At 43.0% G+C, this 19,178-nt stretch overlaps 1 protein-coding gene across 2 annotated transcripts in view; it reads right to left on the reverse strand.

The window, feature by feature from the left end:
- The window catches only part of GRK4 (G protein-coupled receptor kinase 4), a 327,289-nt gene that overhangs the window by 37,761 nt on the left and 270,350 nt on the right, over positions 1-19,178 (reverse strand). For both annotated transcript variants that reach the window (XM_069203507.1, XM_069203503.1), the window contains 3 exons: positions 13,958-13,995; positions 12,815-12,904; positions 9,091-9,299 (listed from right to left, as the gene is read on the reverse strand). In XM_069203507.1, the coding sequence (XP_069059608.1) occupies positions 9,091-9,299; positions 12,815-12,904; positions 13,958-13,995 (337 nt within the window). The remainder of the gene's footprint in view (positions 1-9,090; positions 9,300-12,814; positions 12,905-13,957; positions 13,996-19,178) is intronic.

Consider the following 19,178-nt stretch of genomic DNA (forward strand, 5'->3'; position numbering starts at 1 on the left):
AATGGATACTAACCTGTTAGATATATCCTTGACTTTTCTATGTACTACTATATCACATTCTTATATTGATAATTAGAATCCAGATACACTGGATTGGTAAATTTTATACAATTACAAGTTGAACATAATCTTCAATTGTAATTTCTAATAATCAACTTCATTCCTAGTAACCTTCCTTTTTAAATCGGGAACACTACAACATTTCTTCTACTTAGAACACAATACTGTTTTTCGGACCATCTGAGATGGTGTCTTAGCATTTTTCAGAGACAATGGGCCACCTTAACTTTACTCAGATGCATGGTGATGGTGTTCTCCATGTAGTGTATTTTAACTAGCACCAAGATGACTTCTTTGCACACGAATTTTCAAACACTCTCTTTACATGTGCTCTCATAACATTAGGCATTGACATTTGTGCTGTGCTACAGCATATGAATTCCTTTATTTAATATGGGAGAATGTATTTTCCTCCCCAAACATACTCTTCTAGAGGTTATTACACCCCCCTATTTCAGTAAAACCTGTACTACATAGTGCTAGCCAAAATTGCCGGCTTTAAATCCAATAAAACTCGGACTACGCAGTACGAGTTGGAACTACCGGCCTTAAACTTAAAGATGGCCGACACATTTGTGATGAACTCTCTTATATTGATGAGCTCATCCAAATAGGAGAAGTCCTTCTTTTATTACACTGCTCCCATTTACAAATGGACGTCCGGGAAACGCTCAGCTTGTTGAAAGCTGATACCGAAGGACTGCCGCCGGAACAGCACATTGTCCGCAGAGGTAATAAAACTTAGACTATTTTTCGAAGGGGAATTCCCATTATAGTTCTTCTTCAATTCGTATTCAAGTAACCATCTAGTATTACTACTTGTTCGCTTACATTTGGTCTAATTTTAAAATAATTTAAGACATCTACTCGATAGTGCCGCTTTTCCCTTTGGATCATTACATTCAAACGTCTTTTGTTATTTTGACTTATTCTAGGCACATAACATTTGAAATACCAATCGAACATAGGACCTGTTATAACATCTTCACACTGTGAAACTTATGAAATACAGGTTAGTGTCAATGCATGACTCACCGTTTACACACTATATACATAGCTTATTGACATTGATTTAGGACTCAGCCTCGGTTCCTTCCCCTATTTTTACAGAACTTTCTGACCTTTGGAACATAGTTTGGCTCCACATTTGATTTTCTTACAACATTCATAATAAAAAGAAAGGTAACGAATTCAGTTTATCTCTCTAATTATCAATTACTAGTCATTTTTAACATTTCATCGCTTGTAACTCATTTCCACAACTTCTTGGATGTTTGTACTTAAGCTAAAATATAAAACACATGAGGTGATCCTGCTTACTGGTGTCTTTCATAAAAATATCTTGGGTCTATACCTCTCTCATCCTCCTCTTCACTTTCGATGGAGATTAATTTCAAGAAATTAAAGGTATGGTAGTTAGAAGCATGATTCTTGCTTGTTCCCAAAAAATATTTTGATGCGAATAACATCTATGAGTGGTATCGGTATGCACTTTATCACTGAATTTTTCTTTATACTTTATGACACTTAAATTGTTAATAGCATGCTGGTATAGTATGTGGCATTTTTTGCTTAGGTTATTATTGTTGTCATTTATAGCAAACAAGGTACAAAATGAATTATCCATCATTTGTCTTTATCAGCCTTGATAAAGTCCTTTTTAAGGACGAAACACGTGTCGGCTGAATCTGGAAGTACTGGACATTTTCCTTTTCAAATTTGGATGAAGATATTTTTCTTGTATCTTAAACCGTTGGAGCGGTTAATGTTTATCCCCCAATTTCTTCTCTCAATACTTTGGACATTGAATTAGTTATATTGGGGGATTACCATTCTTGTGTTGATTTAATATGTAATGTGCTTTATGTTGGCTTAATGTTTGTATATATTGTATAGATATTTTGTGTCATTAATTTCGAATCTTTGTTCTGTGTTAGGCTATTATGGAATTAACTCTTTTTTAATTTTTCTTTATTCCATCCTTCACTCATTAAAATTCTTTGATGTTTTTCTAAACTTTGTAATGGTTACATCTTGTACTGATACCACATTAGTGGAAATTCATATTATGTTTTCCTGACAAGACCAAATGTTTAATAATCCATTCTCCTTTTTTTTTTTTTTTTTTTTGATTATTGGGAATAGAGGGTTCATACTAACCTCCTGTGTGCTCCATTCGCTTTTTTCTATCAATTTCTAATGTACAAGGAATTTTAAAATAGGACAGAATGTCAGTCTTAGAAATCCTATACCATAAAATATCTTTAGATAAGGTAGCTTCACCTCTGTGAATATTTACTGTTGCAAGAGGCATTGTGAACTTATTTCAATGCCATATGCCAATGTACTGACTGAATCTGTATGACCAACACAGGACATCATAGTAAAATCGAAAATCGAATGAGCCTGTGCTTATTGAATATCTATAACCAATATTGAAAGTCAAAAGTAAAGTAAATGGAAGTGAACCTTGCAATTGTGTCTATGGATGCTCGATGCAGAAGCATTACATTAACATAAGAAAAATGTTACTTACCAGTAGACATCTGATCATGGCATGTTTTGCTGTAGATTCACATGCTCTACATGCTCCTGCCATCTAGTGTTGGGTTTGGAGTGTTGCAAGTTGTTTTTCTTTGAGGAAGCTTTTCGAGTCATAGGATCGAGTGACTCCTTTAAACAAAGAAGTTTGTTGTCTATTTTGTAAATATGCAGCAATAGCCTGCAAGATGTAACCAAGATGAAGTGCACGCCAAATTTGCATTTTTTAATTATAGCAGATAGCAAGTAATGTTTTGAATGGATGCTGTAAGTGGGCCAATGTCTTTGGATTTGCAGTAACAAAACAAAACGTTTCCATTTCGCCGCATGCCAAGCTCTGGTTGGTTTGCAGGCTTTCTTTAAAATTTCCATACACTCTGAAGGCAATTTGAGATACCCAAATTCTATGACTTCAGGAGCCATATCGCAAGGTTTTGTGACTTAGGGTCTGGGTGTCTGATCTGTCCTTATTTCTGTGTGAGAAGGTCTGTCCTGTTGGGGGAGCCTCTCTTGGGGAACTTGTGAGAGGTCCAGAAGAGTTGTGAGCCAATGCTGACAAGCCTAGGTGGGAGCTATCAGTATTATGGTAAATGATCTCCGTTTGATTTTGTGTACCAGGAATGGAATGAGTGGGAGAGGTGGAAAAGCATACGCAAATATCCCTTACCAGTTCATCCATAGAGCATTGTCTTTGGATAGAGGATGTGGGTACCTGGACGTGAAGTGTGGGCATTTCACATTTTCTGGTGTGGCGAACAGGTCTATTTGAAGAATTCCCCACTTTTGGAAGTATTTTTGGAGGACTTGTGGTTGGAGTTCCCATTCGTGGACTTGTTGATCCATCCTCTTGAGCAGGTCTGCAAAGTTGTTGTCTGTATCTGGGAGATACTCTGCCAGTAAGTGAATGTGAAGGTGATGTGCCCATATCCATACTGTTTGTGCCAGTTGTGATAACTGGAACAAGCATGTCTCCCCTGTTTTTGTAGATAATACATTGCTGTCATATTGTCCATACGGTCTAGGACAACTTTGTGTGAGAGGTGAGGAAGGAAAGCTTTCAAAGCTAGAAATACTGCTTGAAGCTCTAGATAATTGATGTGCATGGAAGGGTGTTTGAGATCCCAAAGACCCTGGACGGTGAAGACCTAAAGATGTGCTCCCCACCCTGTGAGGGATGCATCCATGTTCAGAATGATCTGAGGTAGAGGGTCTTGAAAAGGCCACCCTTTTATTAGATTGGTGGAGTTCCACCACTGCAAAGAGTGGTACGTTTGTCAGTCTATCATCACTAGATCTTGAAGGTGACCCTGTGACTGAGACCACTGACTAGAAAGACATTCCTGTAGTGGGCTCATGTGGAGCCTGGCTTGAGGAACCATGGCAATACAAGATGCCATCATGCCTAGAAGACACATGACAGTTTTGACTGTGGGAGTATGATTCTCTTGGAAAAAAGGGAGAAACTGTTCGAAACTTTATATGCGAGCTGGGTTGGGATATGCCAGCCCTACCTGCGCAATGAGAAAGGCTCCTAGATAAGGTCAAATTTGAAGGGGCTGTAAGTGAGATTTTGTCTACTTGAATGTCAACTCCAATTTTTGAAGAAGGTTTACTGTGAAATTGTTGTAATGCACTGTTGATGAGCTAGCCGTCTAGATATGGGAAGACATGAATTTTCTGCCTTCTGAGATGCGCTGCAACAATTGCGAGTCATTTTGTGAATAGTCTGGGGGTAGTTGTGACTCCAAAGGGAAGGACTTTGAACTGATAATGCTTTCTCTGAATTGCGGATTTTAATGCATTTGCGAAGTGCAGGGTGTGTTGGGATGTGGAAATAGGCATCTTTTAAATCTAGGGCTGTCATGAAATCTCCTTTTTGAAGGAGTGGAATGACATCCTGAAGAGTAACCATGTGGAAATATTCTGAGTGAATGTATTGGTTCAGGGGTCTGAGTGACCTGTCCTTTTTTGGGATGACGAAGTACAGTGAGTATACTCCTGTTCCTTGATATTCTACTGGGACTGGTTCCATGGCCCCTTTGAGAAGAGAATGCACTTCCTCTTTGAGAAGGATGATGTGCTCTTGAGATAACATGTGAGTGCAAGGTGGGATGTTTGGAGGTGTGTAAGTGAGCTCCAGGCAATAACCATGTTGGATAATGGATAGGAACCATTGGTCCAATGTTATATCTGTTCATTTTGTGTGGTAGTACTGAAGTCATCCCTCAACTGGTGTTATACGGGGTTTGGGTATTTTAAGTAGTCAATGTTTTGACTGAGCCACGGGAGTTGTTTTTAGCCCTCGCTCTGCAATTGTTACCTCTATATGAGCCTCTAAAAAAACCTCTGGTGTACAAGCTTGTGCCTGTTTGTTTTGGGAGGTGGAAGAATCAGAGGCTTTAGAGGACCTGTAACCCACTTTGTGTAATGGGTGACAAAAAAATACCATTTGTGTCTGGGACTGAAGCCCCCCTCATGGACTTTGCAGTGTCAGTGTCCTTTTTAAATTGTTCTAATGTAGAGTCAACTTGTGGGCCAAAAAGCTGTTGTTTATTGAATGGCATATTTAATACTGCTTGCTGTACTTCTGGCTTAAATCCAGAGCACCTAAGCCATGCATGCCTTATTATCAAGACACCGGTATTAATGCCTCTCACCGCTGTATCAGCAGCATCTAGTGCACACTGAATAGAATTATTAGCAAAGGCCTGACCCTCTGGCACAATTTGTTGGCCACGCTTAAGAGGCTTCTCTGGGAGATAATGGAGGAGAGCTTCCAGCTCATCCCAGTGAGCTGTCATATCTGGAGAGTAAGGCTTGCGAACTGTCAATTACGCAGCCACATCAAGCTTTCTACTCTCCCTATTCGGTGGAGGAGAGTCTCGAGTGGCCTGGCTATTACCCCCCTCTCTGGTGGTGGTTGCCACCATGGAGTCTGGTGGCACTTGTGACCTAATAAAGAGTGGGTCTGAAGGTGCTGCCTTAGATTTTTTATCTACCCTAGGTGTTATTCCTCTGGAGCGGACCAGCTCCTAGAAGATGTCATCTGCATAGCACATCATTCTGGTGGTGAGTGTATAAAACAAGAAATCTTGTTCAATGGGTTCCTTGTGTAATGGCACATTATGGTACGCAGTCGCACTAGCAATAATGTTTTGATAGCTGGTAGTGTCCACTCAGGGGAAGGATTAGTGGGATACAGATCTAGGTCAGTGTTAATGACCGGGTCTGGATCCTTTTGTTTCTGCAGTTGAAGAGGTGGGAGAATGAGAAGTAATAGGTGGAGGTGAAGTAGGAGTGGGGGGGGGGGGGGGTTGGGGGCTATGTGGAAGCAGTCTTCTCCTTAGAAATTTTCTTAGGAGGCAGCAAGGTGTCCAATGCCTCTTGAAAACTAAGCTTCCTTTTAACAGTCACAGTAGGGGAAGCTTCAATTCACCCTGTGCCCTGCTGAAAGTATATCTTGTACTGTCTAGCGTTCATAGACTCTAATATGCCCTGAGTAGATGAGGGCGTGGAGGAGGTGTGGCCTGTGTCCAAAGTCTATGAAGTAGTATGCTATTTTGTTTTCGGTACCAACATTTTCGGTTGATGGACCTTTTTCGATTCCGAACTCAGATCCGAAGATACTCAGCTCAGAACAGATGCCGTTGGTGCTAATTTCTTACTGCTGGAAGATGCAGCTGTAGTCTTTGTAATTTTCTGTGCTGAGCCGGTAGGCAGGGCAGCCAAACTTTCCTTCCGAGACCGATCATGGCTCGATTATAGTGGTGGTCTGGTGATCTGAAAGTGGACTTTTTTTGGGGGGGGGGAGTTTTGTGGGTGGAGGTGGGGCTACTGTACTCACGGTTTGAGCCCATGTGGGTCCTTGACTCTCAATGTTGGAGTGGATGTCTGAATCCCAATCTTGGATGGAGATGGCTTCTTCCTGGCTTTGCTCTTTCTGCACATGTTCTTCCATGAAAATATCTGGGTGCCTTCTGGAGAGCTGCGTGCCATTTCTAACCTGCGAGCTCATCAATCTCAAAGAGTCTTTTTGGATCTAAACTATCGACACGCTTCGCAAGTAGTCTCTTGATGGTCTGGGGAGAAGCAAAGGTTGCACACCCGATGGTGATCAGTATAGGTATACTTTGAGTGGCACAGAGGACAGAATCGAAACGGTGTCCGTTCCATCAGTCTTACATTCTTTTAGGCACCTCAGGTAGCCCAAAAACAGACCCGACAAAGTGGAACCGTCGCTGTGTAGACAGAAACTGCGATCGAAAGTAAAATACCATCGAACATAGCAAAGACGGGAAGAAAGTCTTGGACCGGAGCGAGTCGAAGATGGAGCGAAAGATCACATGTCTGAACCCGAAGTCGGTGAGAAAACAACCTAACAAAGTACTCAACCCCCATGCGCAGTAACAGCGAGAAGGAGGAGTCACTAGATCCCATGACTCGAACAACTTTTTCGAAGAAACACAACTTGCAATACTCGGAACCCAAGACTAGATAGCAGGAGCATGCAGACCATGTGCATCTACAGCCACACATGCCATTGAACACATATATCTTTAAAATAGTAACACTGAGGCCCTCATTTTGAGTTAGGCGGGCGGCGGAGGCCAGCCGTCAAACTCTCTAGGACGGAAAACCATCATTCCGGTTTTCCGCCCACTGGCCCTATTATAAGTTTCCCGCTGGGCCAGCGGGCGGAACAGCATTGTTGCGGTGCTTCAGCACCCGTCGTACTTTTCATTGCCTGTAATTCAGGCAGTGAAAAGCACGACAGCTCTGTCCATGGGGGTCCATAGCACCCTGTCTTCACCAACCTTTGCAAGGCAGTGGAAACACCATGCAAAAGCCAGCAGAGAGGGGACTCGTAATCCCCAGGGCAGTGCTTCTTTCAGCGCTGCCCTGGTGGATTAAGACTGCTGACATTGCCAGGCTATCGACCGGCAGCCACAGTCATATTGTGCAAGCCGGACCGCTGCTTTGTGGCGGTCCAACCGCCACCGCGAGTCTGGCGGTCCCAGGACCGCTAGACTCGTAATAAGGGCCTAAGTGTGCCATGCAATTAAGCGGTACAATGGACTGGCAGCAGCCATGACAGACATGTCAGCTTAGAGCTTTTGTCAGTCTTACATCATGATTATCCTGATACTGGGAAGCTTGACGAACTCGAAGGGCAATATACAAGAGGAAATGGTGATTTATGGTAACCTCTCCTCTACTTCTGAGGGGGTAAATATTGCCTGTGTGAGACTGTATGGGAAACAGACACAGATGTGGGTAAGCAGTAGAGAGTGCAAGGGGATTCCCTGGAATAAGGGAACAGCAGCAGGTAGTGGCAAAAAAAGAAGTTACTTCCTAAGGATGGTTGTGACTGTTAGGAAGAGATGCCTCATTCGGCAATCTGCGTGTCACTGTCTAAGATGGAGGGTTAGAAGTGACCAAGGGCGAAAGTATGCTTGAGAGGTCATACTGACCCTGTTCCATCTTCATAAGGTGGTGACACGCAGATGACATAAATGAGTTGCAATGAACCCTAGGCCAAACACTTCACCACTTTAGGGACATAACAATGGTGAGATGAAGAATTGTGGGAAAGGGACAACGCGACATTTGAGGAGCAGGTTTATTGCAAACTTTGTCCTTAGCTAGGTCACAACCATAGGTTTCGCAGCCAGGGATGCCAGACTTTTAGATCACCTTTTGGGGCTCAGGAGGAATACCCTTACACATTTAGTGTCCCTTCGTTTTGTTCGCTACCTCCAGGGAATTTGAGAGATGTTCCTCAGTTACTCCTAAGAACAGTGGTTGTCCTACTTCTTAGGTGAGGAATATGTACATCAATAAGCTACCTTAATGTGTGAGAGGACCACAAAGACAAGAAGGTGTGGCTCTGCATATATGTTTGTAATGAACGATTGACTGAGACTTGTCTTATTTGTAGAGTCATGGGGATGTTTAACTTAGATCAGCTTTACCCTGAAACTACAAAGACAGCTCACAAGCCACTCAGTTTCAGAGAACCTCTTTACTATTTATGCAAATAAATATTAAAAAACATATTACTGCTGACTGATATTAATTCAGACCTTCTGCTTCTGTTTAATTAAGAGTATTAACTAAAAACAAAAAAACAAGCTCTAGAATACAAACAATTTTGTTGCAAAGGATAGTGATTTTCACCTGAAAATTTGGAGTCTGAAAGGTAAGTTTCTTTTAACACAAAACCAGTTACATTACCACATTTTACAAGTGAAAGTCAGCAATATGCAAATAAGAATTCCAAATATTCAGTTGTTTTCTCCTTTCTCCCTCTTCAGGCAACACCACACTACTTGTTCACATACATAAATTCAAAGTTAGCAGAACTTTTATAAAAAAGACCATAATCCAGCTGACTGGCAATTTCCAACAAAACAAAGACACCAAAATTTAAGATTTCGGATCTTCAAAAAGTGTTAGAAATGTTTTTTCCAAACCTCTATCTTCACCCACCATCCTGCAGATGGATTTTGCCTCTTCAGAAAACTTCTCAGAATACTCTTCTTGGTCCTCTCTCACCCTCCGATCTACTTCCTCCCGCTTGACCTTTTCTTTTCGTTTCCTGAACGGCGATTGTCCCTGGATCATTTCATATATGAGGCAGCCTAATCCCCACCAATCTGGGCTGTATGCATAACTTTCATTGTTGATGACTTCTGGAGCTATAAAAAAGAGCAAATGTTCAAGTATATTCAACAAAGAAGATTAATGTATCAATTGTGTTATAGACATGAAGCCTATGTATAAAACTTTGATTCACAGTTATATCTAATATATTTCACAAATCACCTGATCAATTTATGTTGAACCATATACAGATGCAACCACCCATAACACAAAGGGCCTCATTACGAACGCAGTGGCAATAAGACCGCCATCAATGTGGCGGTCTGAGTTCCGTATTACGACTATGGCGTTTCGCAGAGGCAGTCAGACAGCCACAAATGTGGCGGTCCAATTGCCATGTTACAACCATGGGGTATCCTAGAGGCGGTCAGATCGTCAGCACCACCAGGATTAGTCATCCCGGTGGTCCTAATCCGCCAGGGTAGCGCTGCACTGGGGATTACAACTTCGCCTTCCACCAGCAATTTCATGGCGGTACATTTATAGTAACTCTGATATTAGCAATATGCTCTACATGTCACAGTGGACATACTGAGTAGCAGAATAAAACAACTGTTTTTCAACATATATTGTGTCATTATTAGTACAAATGTTTGAATGTGACATACGTTCCTGAGAAAGGGACTGTTTTATTTATCAGAAAGCACTCCTCACTCGTGAAACAGAACAGCGTACAGGTCTACAGTGAACCAGATCTGCCTTTCTTAAACATAGCACAATGAACTAAGTCTTTGTGTTATAAGGTTAGGGGATCTAAACCTGTAGACTTAGGGTATACTCCTAAGATACATAACAGTATAGGAAAAATTATTGAAGTTTATTACTCTTTAAAACATTAAAATACTTTAATGTATACTATAACGTAACTCATGTTTAAACATTTATTTTAAACCTAAATCTAATAAAATAAATTTTACAGCACATCAAATTAAATGTGTATTAAATAATTCATTGAAATATATTTATGATATATATATATATTTAATCAATAGAAAAACACCCTCATTAACAAATTTAATTTGTATTTAATATTTCCTAAATTGTGTTAAAAACTGTGTTTAACTGATTTAAAAATATAATTTATAAAATAATTATATATAACTTTTTAACACTAACCTAAACACATTTATACACACACAACTTAAATGTCAAAATAAGTTAACTAATTTAGCATTAGTTTCTATAAGCTGTTATTTTAATTCACTGCCTCCACTGTTTTCATGCCTTGAGTGGCCCTGTGTTGTGCTTGACGTACTTCAAAGGTGAGTTATAGCTGTGGAAACTTTATAAGTGTAATTTGTGAATAGCAAGGATCTTCATTTTTGTGGATGTGTTTCCTCTAAACCCCTCCTTAAACTTACCTAAACTCCACCCATTTAGTACTAAGTATTCCCCAATTTCCAGCGGCTACCCCTTGCAGCTGCCACATTTACTACTAAACTGACTAAAATGTAGAACTATGTGTATGGAGATCTAAGGGAGCCTACTAGAGATATACACACAAAAAGCACAGAAGGGGTGGAAGTAGAGATTTCCAGCCATAGGTCTGTGAACAGCATCTTATAGTATGTATATAGTATAATATGTGAGTAGTATTGCTGTACTACTACTTTATGTACTACAAAATGCAGTTTGTGACTAGGCCCCCAGTGTTTGGTCCATGAAGATGTACAGGCAAGATGCCTGAATAAATCCACAAGTGTGCCAAAGTACCTGTGGGTCTTGGCACTGACAAATATGGCTCACCTTGTAGTTCCTTTGGAACCTTGGTATTAAAAAATTACTAAAAAGAGTGAACCTTTGGGTAGTCACTTATAATAAACCATACAGCACATAATACCATGCAAAATGAACCAAGCCAAACCAATACCCCGGTTACTCAAATAAAACTATGGAAACTTCCAAGGAATTTTTTTGTAGATTACAAATGGCTTCTAAAAGTTCCTCCATTGTTTCTTGTGTGGGGCAAACTGAATGTTCTTGAGCTACTTTGAGGGTTTTTTGGTTTGGTTTTTACAGTAAGGCTTGTAAGAAACATGACTCGCCCTTGGGCACACAATTTGGTCAAACAAGTAAGCAGTTTTTTTACCTCAAGTGTTTTGTTTCATGTATGTATGAATGTATGAATGTATGAATGTACGTATTTCTACAGCCCAAACCTAGTCAAAAGGCAGTGGACAAGCATAAAGTTAACAAGCGATAGAAAGGTAGCTAAGTTCGTAAACTGTTTATGCGTTGTGATCAGGATCGCACTGTTCTACAGAGCAATTAGACAGTGCCCAAAGGACTGCTCTGTCAGATCAGTGTGGGGGCTGGCTGTTTGTGGGGCGGCTTTATCGTACACTAGGCAGATTTTTACTTTTGATTTACCTGATATTAAAACAAACATTGTCTGCAGCAAGCTCAAACCCATGCAGTCTTCCATACCTTGTAAAACACGGACAGAACTTCGCTTTACAAGTTCAAAACTGTCCCAATTTCTAAAGACGTGCCACTTTTTTAGCTATCTAGTTTGCTAATATGAGCAGATCTTATTTTTGGTGGCAGGGCCTATTTTTGTCCCAGCCCGACCCAGATTATCATGTAGACCTTTTGGGTTTCAACATCTTCAAGATAATCAATAAGATGAAGGATATTACTACTCTACTGTACAGTTCAACCACTTTTCAACACATTTCAGTGCTTTTAATTTATATGGCAACATCCCAATGCTGTGAAAATTGAAAAAAGAAGACATTTCATCCACAGTTCATTTGCATTCTAGATTGTCCTTGTGGATGCATACTCTTGGATAGTCAATAAGATCTGATATTGTCTCTCCACTATCCTCAGATTCTCTTCTTTGTATGAGATGTCTGATGTCTGGTTGCATGCCTGCTGGTGCCATTGTTAATATCATTGTTTCTGTTAATTTCTTCCACATTTGGTAGTAGAGTAACTTTTCATGGGTTTAGTCATCTTGCCGTCTTTTCATGTATATGTTTTAGAGCACCACACATGTTGGCTTGTAACCACGTTGCTGTACAAAATAATGCTGAATGAAAAGACATTGACGAAGAAATAAGTTATGGATGGTAGTCAGGCTTGGCATCTGGATTGGATGCTTTTGTTTTTAGGCACCTACATAATGCAGGGTGTGATGGGCATGGCTCACTCTGAGAAAAAGGGTGCTGTGTTGGATGTAAGTAGCTGAAGCAAGGCAACCGGGCATTATCTGATTACCACATCTCAATGTGTTAGTTCTAAGGTGTTGTCTTAATTAAAGAACATTATTTTTGAATAACATTGGGTATCTCGGCTTCGTTATGAATGGGATCACACTGTTCCAAATTATGTTTGCCTTGCTGTGCTCCTTCCACCCTTCAATTCAGAAAGTCCTTCAAGACCCATCTCTTGAAAGAGCACTACCGACCCACACAACCTGAACCTGTCTCATACCATCCTCATGCAAACAATCATGATTTGAATCCTTGTTGAGCACACTGCCATGATTATTACTGCTCAGTTCATGCTTTTTATGAAGTATTCATACAACAAACCAAAAACGTACCCATATACCCGACTGTTCCAACACGGCCTCGGATCGTTTCCCCCTCTGGGATCTGCACAGCTAATCCAAGGTCTGAAATCCTTATATGACCTGAAGGGTTTCAAAGCAAGAGTGACAGAAATTCAAAAGCCAATGCTGTCTACAGGTTGAACCTCAAGACAACAGTCCTCATTTCACCCTGTTGTACCCTATTGTACTCCCTCACAGCTTTATGTATCACACTATGGATGACACTGATTATGCATCACACTAATGATGCATAATGTGATTATTGATCACGTTACTGTAGACCATAATCATTTGGACAATGAATGATGACAGAAGGCACTGTGTAAAGTTTTACCCTCTTTAAACCTCTTAACGTTTCATTGTTTCTAAAGTTGCAAGGCAGATGGCACCCTCTACTAAACAACATATGTCAAAGACAGCCCCAAGACTTCGCTATCAGAGACCCTCAACCATGGTCTGAAATAGCTGTACAGAGTAGTTGATGAGAATGGACAGAGTTTGGGGTTCATCTACCAGGTCGGTCTTAGCTTTTATGCAAGACTGGACAACTTCTGATTGCCAATGAATCTGGGATATTTTGCTTGCTCTGTACATCATGACCACAAAACACAAGCAAAAAGAAGTGGACTAAGAAAATATTTCAAAACTCAGTCTTTGGATGAGCCAGTTAAATGCAACAAAATACAATTTGTCACAAATATTTTATTTTACAGTAAGAATAAAAAAGTAAAGCCTCAGAGGCCTTCTTAGATGAACTCCTACCATTTATCATAATACAATATCGTTGGGGAATTTTTTTATGAATGAGCATATCTGTTAAGACATGCACACATCATGAATACCTAAATAGTTAGTATAATCATTTACAAAGAAATTGTACTGTGGTTCTGTGTCCTCTTCCAATAGTCAATAACTCTAAAAACTAGTTATAATGAAACAAATATATGATCAGGATGTGGCAGAAATATAGGTACAACAAATAATTGTAAAATAACACATTGAGTTTGCTCATAAAATGCAACACAGAAAGGTGGGGTAGCAAAGGTAAGTACATTTAAGTCTGAAGCATCTAACTTATTCCTTGTTTCACTTTGACTAATTAACCTTGTTAGAAAAATATATGAAAGCACTTACCACGGTCATCCAGGAGAATATTCTCAGGCTTCAAGTCTCTGTAACAGTCAATTATTAAAGTGAGAAGCTGCTGTATATACATAGATATATCAGAACCACATGATTTGCGTAATTTAGCAGCAAAGATTACCATTGTGAGTTGCGTGCCTGAAATCCTGAAGCAAGCTACAATGTGTTACTATCATTGTGAAAGATAATACTGTGTGTTTGAATTCTTGTTCGCCATTAATGTTTAGCATTACACACTTATTCATACATGGACTATAATGATTGAACTAATCAACAGTTAGAAAAGTTGACAAGTCCTGCTATCTGCGTAACTGTTTCTTGAAGCCTTGGACTTACTTTCACTCATCAATATGGTAGCCCTGTTTGGTGCATTTTGTTTTACTGCATCTTTGCCTGGCTTCATGATATTTGTCAAATCCTTACATACTATCATCTCCTAGACACCACATAACTACAATGGTTACCTATAAAGCATCAATTTTAGGACATCCTCATTCCTCACTCCTCCTCCCTACTTCTCATCCATCATCCCTACTTCTTATCCATCATACATCATCCCTACTTCTCACCCATCATCCCTGCTTCTCTTCCATCATCCCTACTTCCCATCTATACTTCTCATCCATCATCCCTACTTCTCATCCATCATCCCTACTTCTCATCCATCATCCCTACTTCTCATCCATCATACATCATCCCTACTTCTCATCCATCATCCTTACTTCTCCTCCATCATCCCTACTTCTCCTCCATCATCCCTACTTCTCCTCCATGCTTCTTTTCCATCATCCCTGCTTCTCATCCCTACTTCTCTTCTATTATCCCTACTTCTCATCCCTGCTTCTCATCCATCTTCCATCATTCCTACTTCTAATACCTCATCCATCATCCCTACTCATCTTTCATCATCCATACTCCTCATCCCAACACATTTTCAGTTTTGTGAAACACACCTTCACACTGATTGATTGGCAACAGCCAATCAGAGTTAAGAAAGAGAGCTGCATTCTATTTCACTGAAAAGCAGCCTTTTCATTGCATGTGCAGGATGAAGATGGAGAAGAGGAAATTCAACTGTGTGTTTGTTTCCACTGAATTCAAGGCTGTACAACATTTCTTTTTATTTAATTTAGTGTTTTTCTGTTTACACAGGCCTCTGCACAAAGCTCTGCTGGTTTGGGGAATAGAACCTCAGTTTAGGCCATAAATCAGCTCTTGGAGAAAGGGTTATGAAGTCCATCTAGTCCTCCAAAAACCCTTCCGGTTTCAGTTTCATGTGTAGAAAGAAAATGTTTAAAATCAACTATGGTGACAGTGCAATCCAATTCATCCAAACCCTTTCTGGTTTCATTTTTATTTGTAACAAATAAAATGTTTAAATCTGAGGCTGCCTTTATCTCTGAGAGCTGTTTTTTTTTCTTTTCTGAAACCAGAAAGGTTTTCATTGAACTGTAGATGAACTGTATAATCCTTTCTCCAAGAGCTGATTTATAGCCCAAGTTGTGGGCTCCTTGTACTTCCCAAACCAGCAGAGCTTTCTGCAGAGGCCTGTGTAAACAGAAAAACACTTAGTTAAATAAAATGAAATGCTGTACAGCCTTGAATTCACTGGAAACAAACGCACAGTTGCATTTCCTCTCCTCCGTCTTCATCCAGCGCGTGCAATGGGAAGGTTGTACTTCAGTGAAATAGAATGCAGCTCTCTCTCTCTCTTAACTCTGATTGACTGTTGCCAACCAACAGTGTGAAGATGTATTTCACAAAACTGAAAAGCTTAGTGCTTTGCGGCCCGTGGGGGGGGGAGTGAGGTGCCCCCGGGGGTTTGCATGGCTCGGCGGCGGCCGCGAACGGAGTGTGCTGCTCCCGCGAGGGGAGCTGGCCTCGGCCCTGTAGTAGGGGCGGGGCTGCAGAGCAGTGCAGGAGGCGGCCTGGGCCGCGGAGCGGGCCTCTGCCTGGCGGCTCCTCCAGGCTGAGCGTCGAGAAGCGGAGGGCCTGGGGATTACCCTGGGCCCCTTATCAGGTGGATCGGCCTGTGAGGACCTGGTGCCTGCTGACCTGGGCGCCTGGGGGCGAGGGTGCTCCCTCATGTGTGGCAGATTGAGGGGGACAGGCAAGGTCTCCTCACATTGGGGCCTTGGAGTGGACCGTTGGAGCTGCGGGCCCCCAGCAGAAGGTAGGGGCCTAGGGGTCTGGCCTCACCCCATTATTTGAGTCTTTGATGATCGTGGCCCCGCGGTTCTGAGGAAGGGGCCCAAGAGTTGACTGTCGCGGAGGAGGCCGCTGGAGGTTGGACCTGGGCGCGGTCCCGGCCTGGGGGGACCATACTAATCAGCACCGGATGGAGACCCTGGATTTCCCGAGGCAGAGCAGCGGCGTGGAGTGACCAGACCGGCATACTATGGCGGCGGCAAAGTCGAAGCGTGAGCGCTCAGTGAGGGACATGCTGGCAGGGACGCGCCCGACTTCTGGCATGGCGGCGGAGGATTTACCTGAGACGAGGGCCCCGGAGAGCTGCGGGGAGACGGATCTAGCGGAGTCTTCTCCTGTCACGAAGGGCTTTTTGACCTCCTTGTTTGAGTCGCTTCTGGGAGACATCCAAGAGCTGCGCAGGGACATCTCACAGGAGCTGAAGGAGTTGCGGGGTGAGGTCTCCTCCTTGGGTGAGCGTGTTTCGCAGCTAGAAGATAATGAGATCCCGCGCGGCGAGGAGGTTGCGGGCCTACAACAGGAGGTGGTCCGTCTCCGAGAGCAGCAGGACCTTCTCCAGATGGCGGTTGAAGACCTGGAAAATCGTTCACGGCGGCAAAATATTCGCATTAGAGGGGCCCCGGCTGGGGTTGAAAAGGAGGACATCGTGGGCTACGTGGTGGACCTGTTTCGCTCCTTGCTTGGTGCGGACGGGACACAGGAGGTGGCCCTGGACCTGGTACATCAAGTAGGGCACACTGAAGGGCCTGGAGATCGCCCCCCTGACATCTTAGCCTGTCTCCATAATTATGTCCTTAAAGAAAAGATTCTACAGTGGGCCCGCAATCTCCAGAGTGTACACTTTCGTGGGCATGAACTCCAGCTATTTCATGATCTGTCTGCACGGACCCTGCAGAGGAGGAGAGAGTTTAGACCGATCACGGATCATTTGCGGGCACACAACGTGTCATATTCCTGGGGCCACCCGTTCCGACTGGTTTTCCGTTGGGAGGAGCAGGTTCGGCAGGTGAAAACCGTCTTGGAGGCTGGCCGCATCCTGGGTCTGGAGGACGTTGGCTGTGAGTCGAACGGGGGGGCGGCCCTGCCGGCGCGGAGCACTCCTCGTTGGCGGAGGAAAGAAAAGAAAAGGAAGCTGCAGCGCCTGACGGCCTCGGAGTTGAGGTTCGAGAAAGAGGCCGCCTTGAATAATGTGGCTGCCGGAACTTCGACCTAGTCTGGTCGGGTGGCGGAGGCTGTGGACCTGAACACTAGATCTGGTTGGATATACTGCCCCGCGGAAATCGCACCTCGTGATTGTAGACAATCGAGGACTTCTGTGTTCTATGCACCTGTTGTGCTTATCATTTGTTTGTTGTTGTGTTTCCCTGCGATGTTGGCTTTTTATGGAAACGCTCTCGGGCCTGATTGCTCTAGGTGGTCTAGATGTTAAAGTAGGGGGTAGCCCTCTGCTGTGCCCCGGCCTCTCTGCTGGCTCTCCTCAGTATAGGCTATGATCATTAAATGTTTAAGTTTAAATGTGAGGGGGCTCAACAACCCTACTAAGAGACTTGCCATCCTGTCGGCTCTAGAGAGATCGGAGAGTCATGTTTGTCTCTTGCAGGAAACGCACCTTGTCTTGAAAGACACCTACCGAATGCGTTCTAAGTGGTTCCCCAGACAGTTCTGGTCCTCGTTACCATCAAAGCATGCAGGGGTGGCGATACTTCTATCACGTTCATTCCAGGGGGAAGTGATATCAAAACTGCATAAGATCCCAGGGAGGCTTTTGGCTATGAGACTTAAACTGGGAGGTTTTTCCTTCACAATGGCTTCCCTATATGCACCTAATTCCCAACAAGAACTCTTCCTGAGACAGTCTTTGACTCCGCTGCTCCAATCCCCTGACGGTGCTGTCTTGCTGGGGGGCGATTTTAATCTTGTGATGGATGGGGCCCTGGATCGCTCAGGTCAGCGACACGGGCAGACGGGGTCTCTTTTGGACGCAGGGAGGCAATGGCTCAACGAGTGTGGTCTACTGGATGTCTGGAGAAGTGTGCACCCCTCGTTGAGGGACTACTCCTTCTACTCTTCAGCAACCAAAACATACGCTAGGTTGGACCTCTTTCTGGCATCACAGGAGCTTCTCTCTAGGGTTAGAGACGCAGAGATTGAGCCGCGGGCCCTCTCAGATCATGTCCCCATCACAGTCGCGATCCGCGTGGACGTGGAGAGGGTTGGTACATCGGGATGGCAATTTAGGGATTCGATGCTTCAGAACGCTGAGACAGTAGAGGCGATTCGAGGGGCAATAACAGACTACCGTAGTTTTAATGATGATGGGATAGTATGCATTGCAACACTGTGGGAGGCACTGAAGGCTGTGGTGAGAGGTGAAGTGATGTCACTTTCCTCTAGAGATAATAAGGCAAGGAGTAGACTTAGGGGGGACCTAGAACAGCGAGTAAGGGTGTTGGAGCGGTCTCACAAACGTACGGGTGCTCCTAGAATATGGCGAGAGCTCGAGAAGGTGCGAAAACAGCTGAGTAGATTGGATTGGGATAGGGCAGAGTACGCAGTAGCCCGCCTTAAATATAAGTACTACGTAGGAAGCAATAAGTGTTGGAAGTTGCTGGCACATAGGCTAAGAGCGCAGCGAGCAGCATCAATGATAAAAATGGTGCGCTCCCCCTCTGGAACAGAAGCACACTCGAGTGACCAAATAGCGCAGGCTTTCGCAGAATTCTATCGGAATCTATACAGGGCTGAAGAGCCCGGTGCCTTAACCCCAGATTCCTTCCTAGAGGATATAGCAATCACTCCCCTGTCTTTGAAAGAGGCAACCACGCTAGATTTACCTATAAGGGCGGAAGAGGTTATTTCAGCGATCGCTCGGCTAGAGACTGGGAAGTCACCTGGTCCTGATGGATTCTCTGCCCTTTTTTATAAATCTTTTTGTGGGGAACTTGTTTCCGTCTTGGTGCGACTCTTTAACTCCTTTCGTCAAACCGGCGTTCTTACACCTAGT

Source organism: Pleurodeles waltl, chromosome 1_2 (assembly GCF_031143425.1).
Source record: "Pleurodeles waltl isolate 20211129_DDA chromosome 1_2, aPleWal1.hap1.20221129, whole genome shotgun sequence".
NCBI lineage: Eukaryota > Metazoa > Chordata > Amphibia > Caudata > Salamandridae > Pleurodeles > Pleurodeles waltl.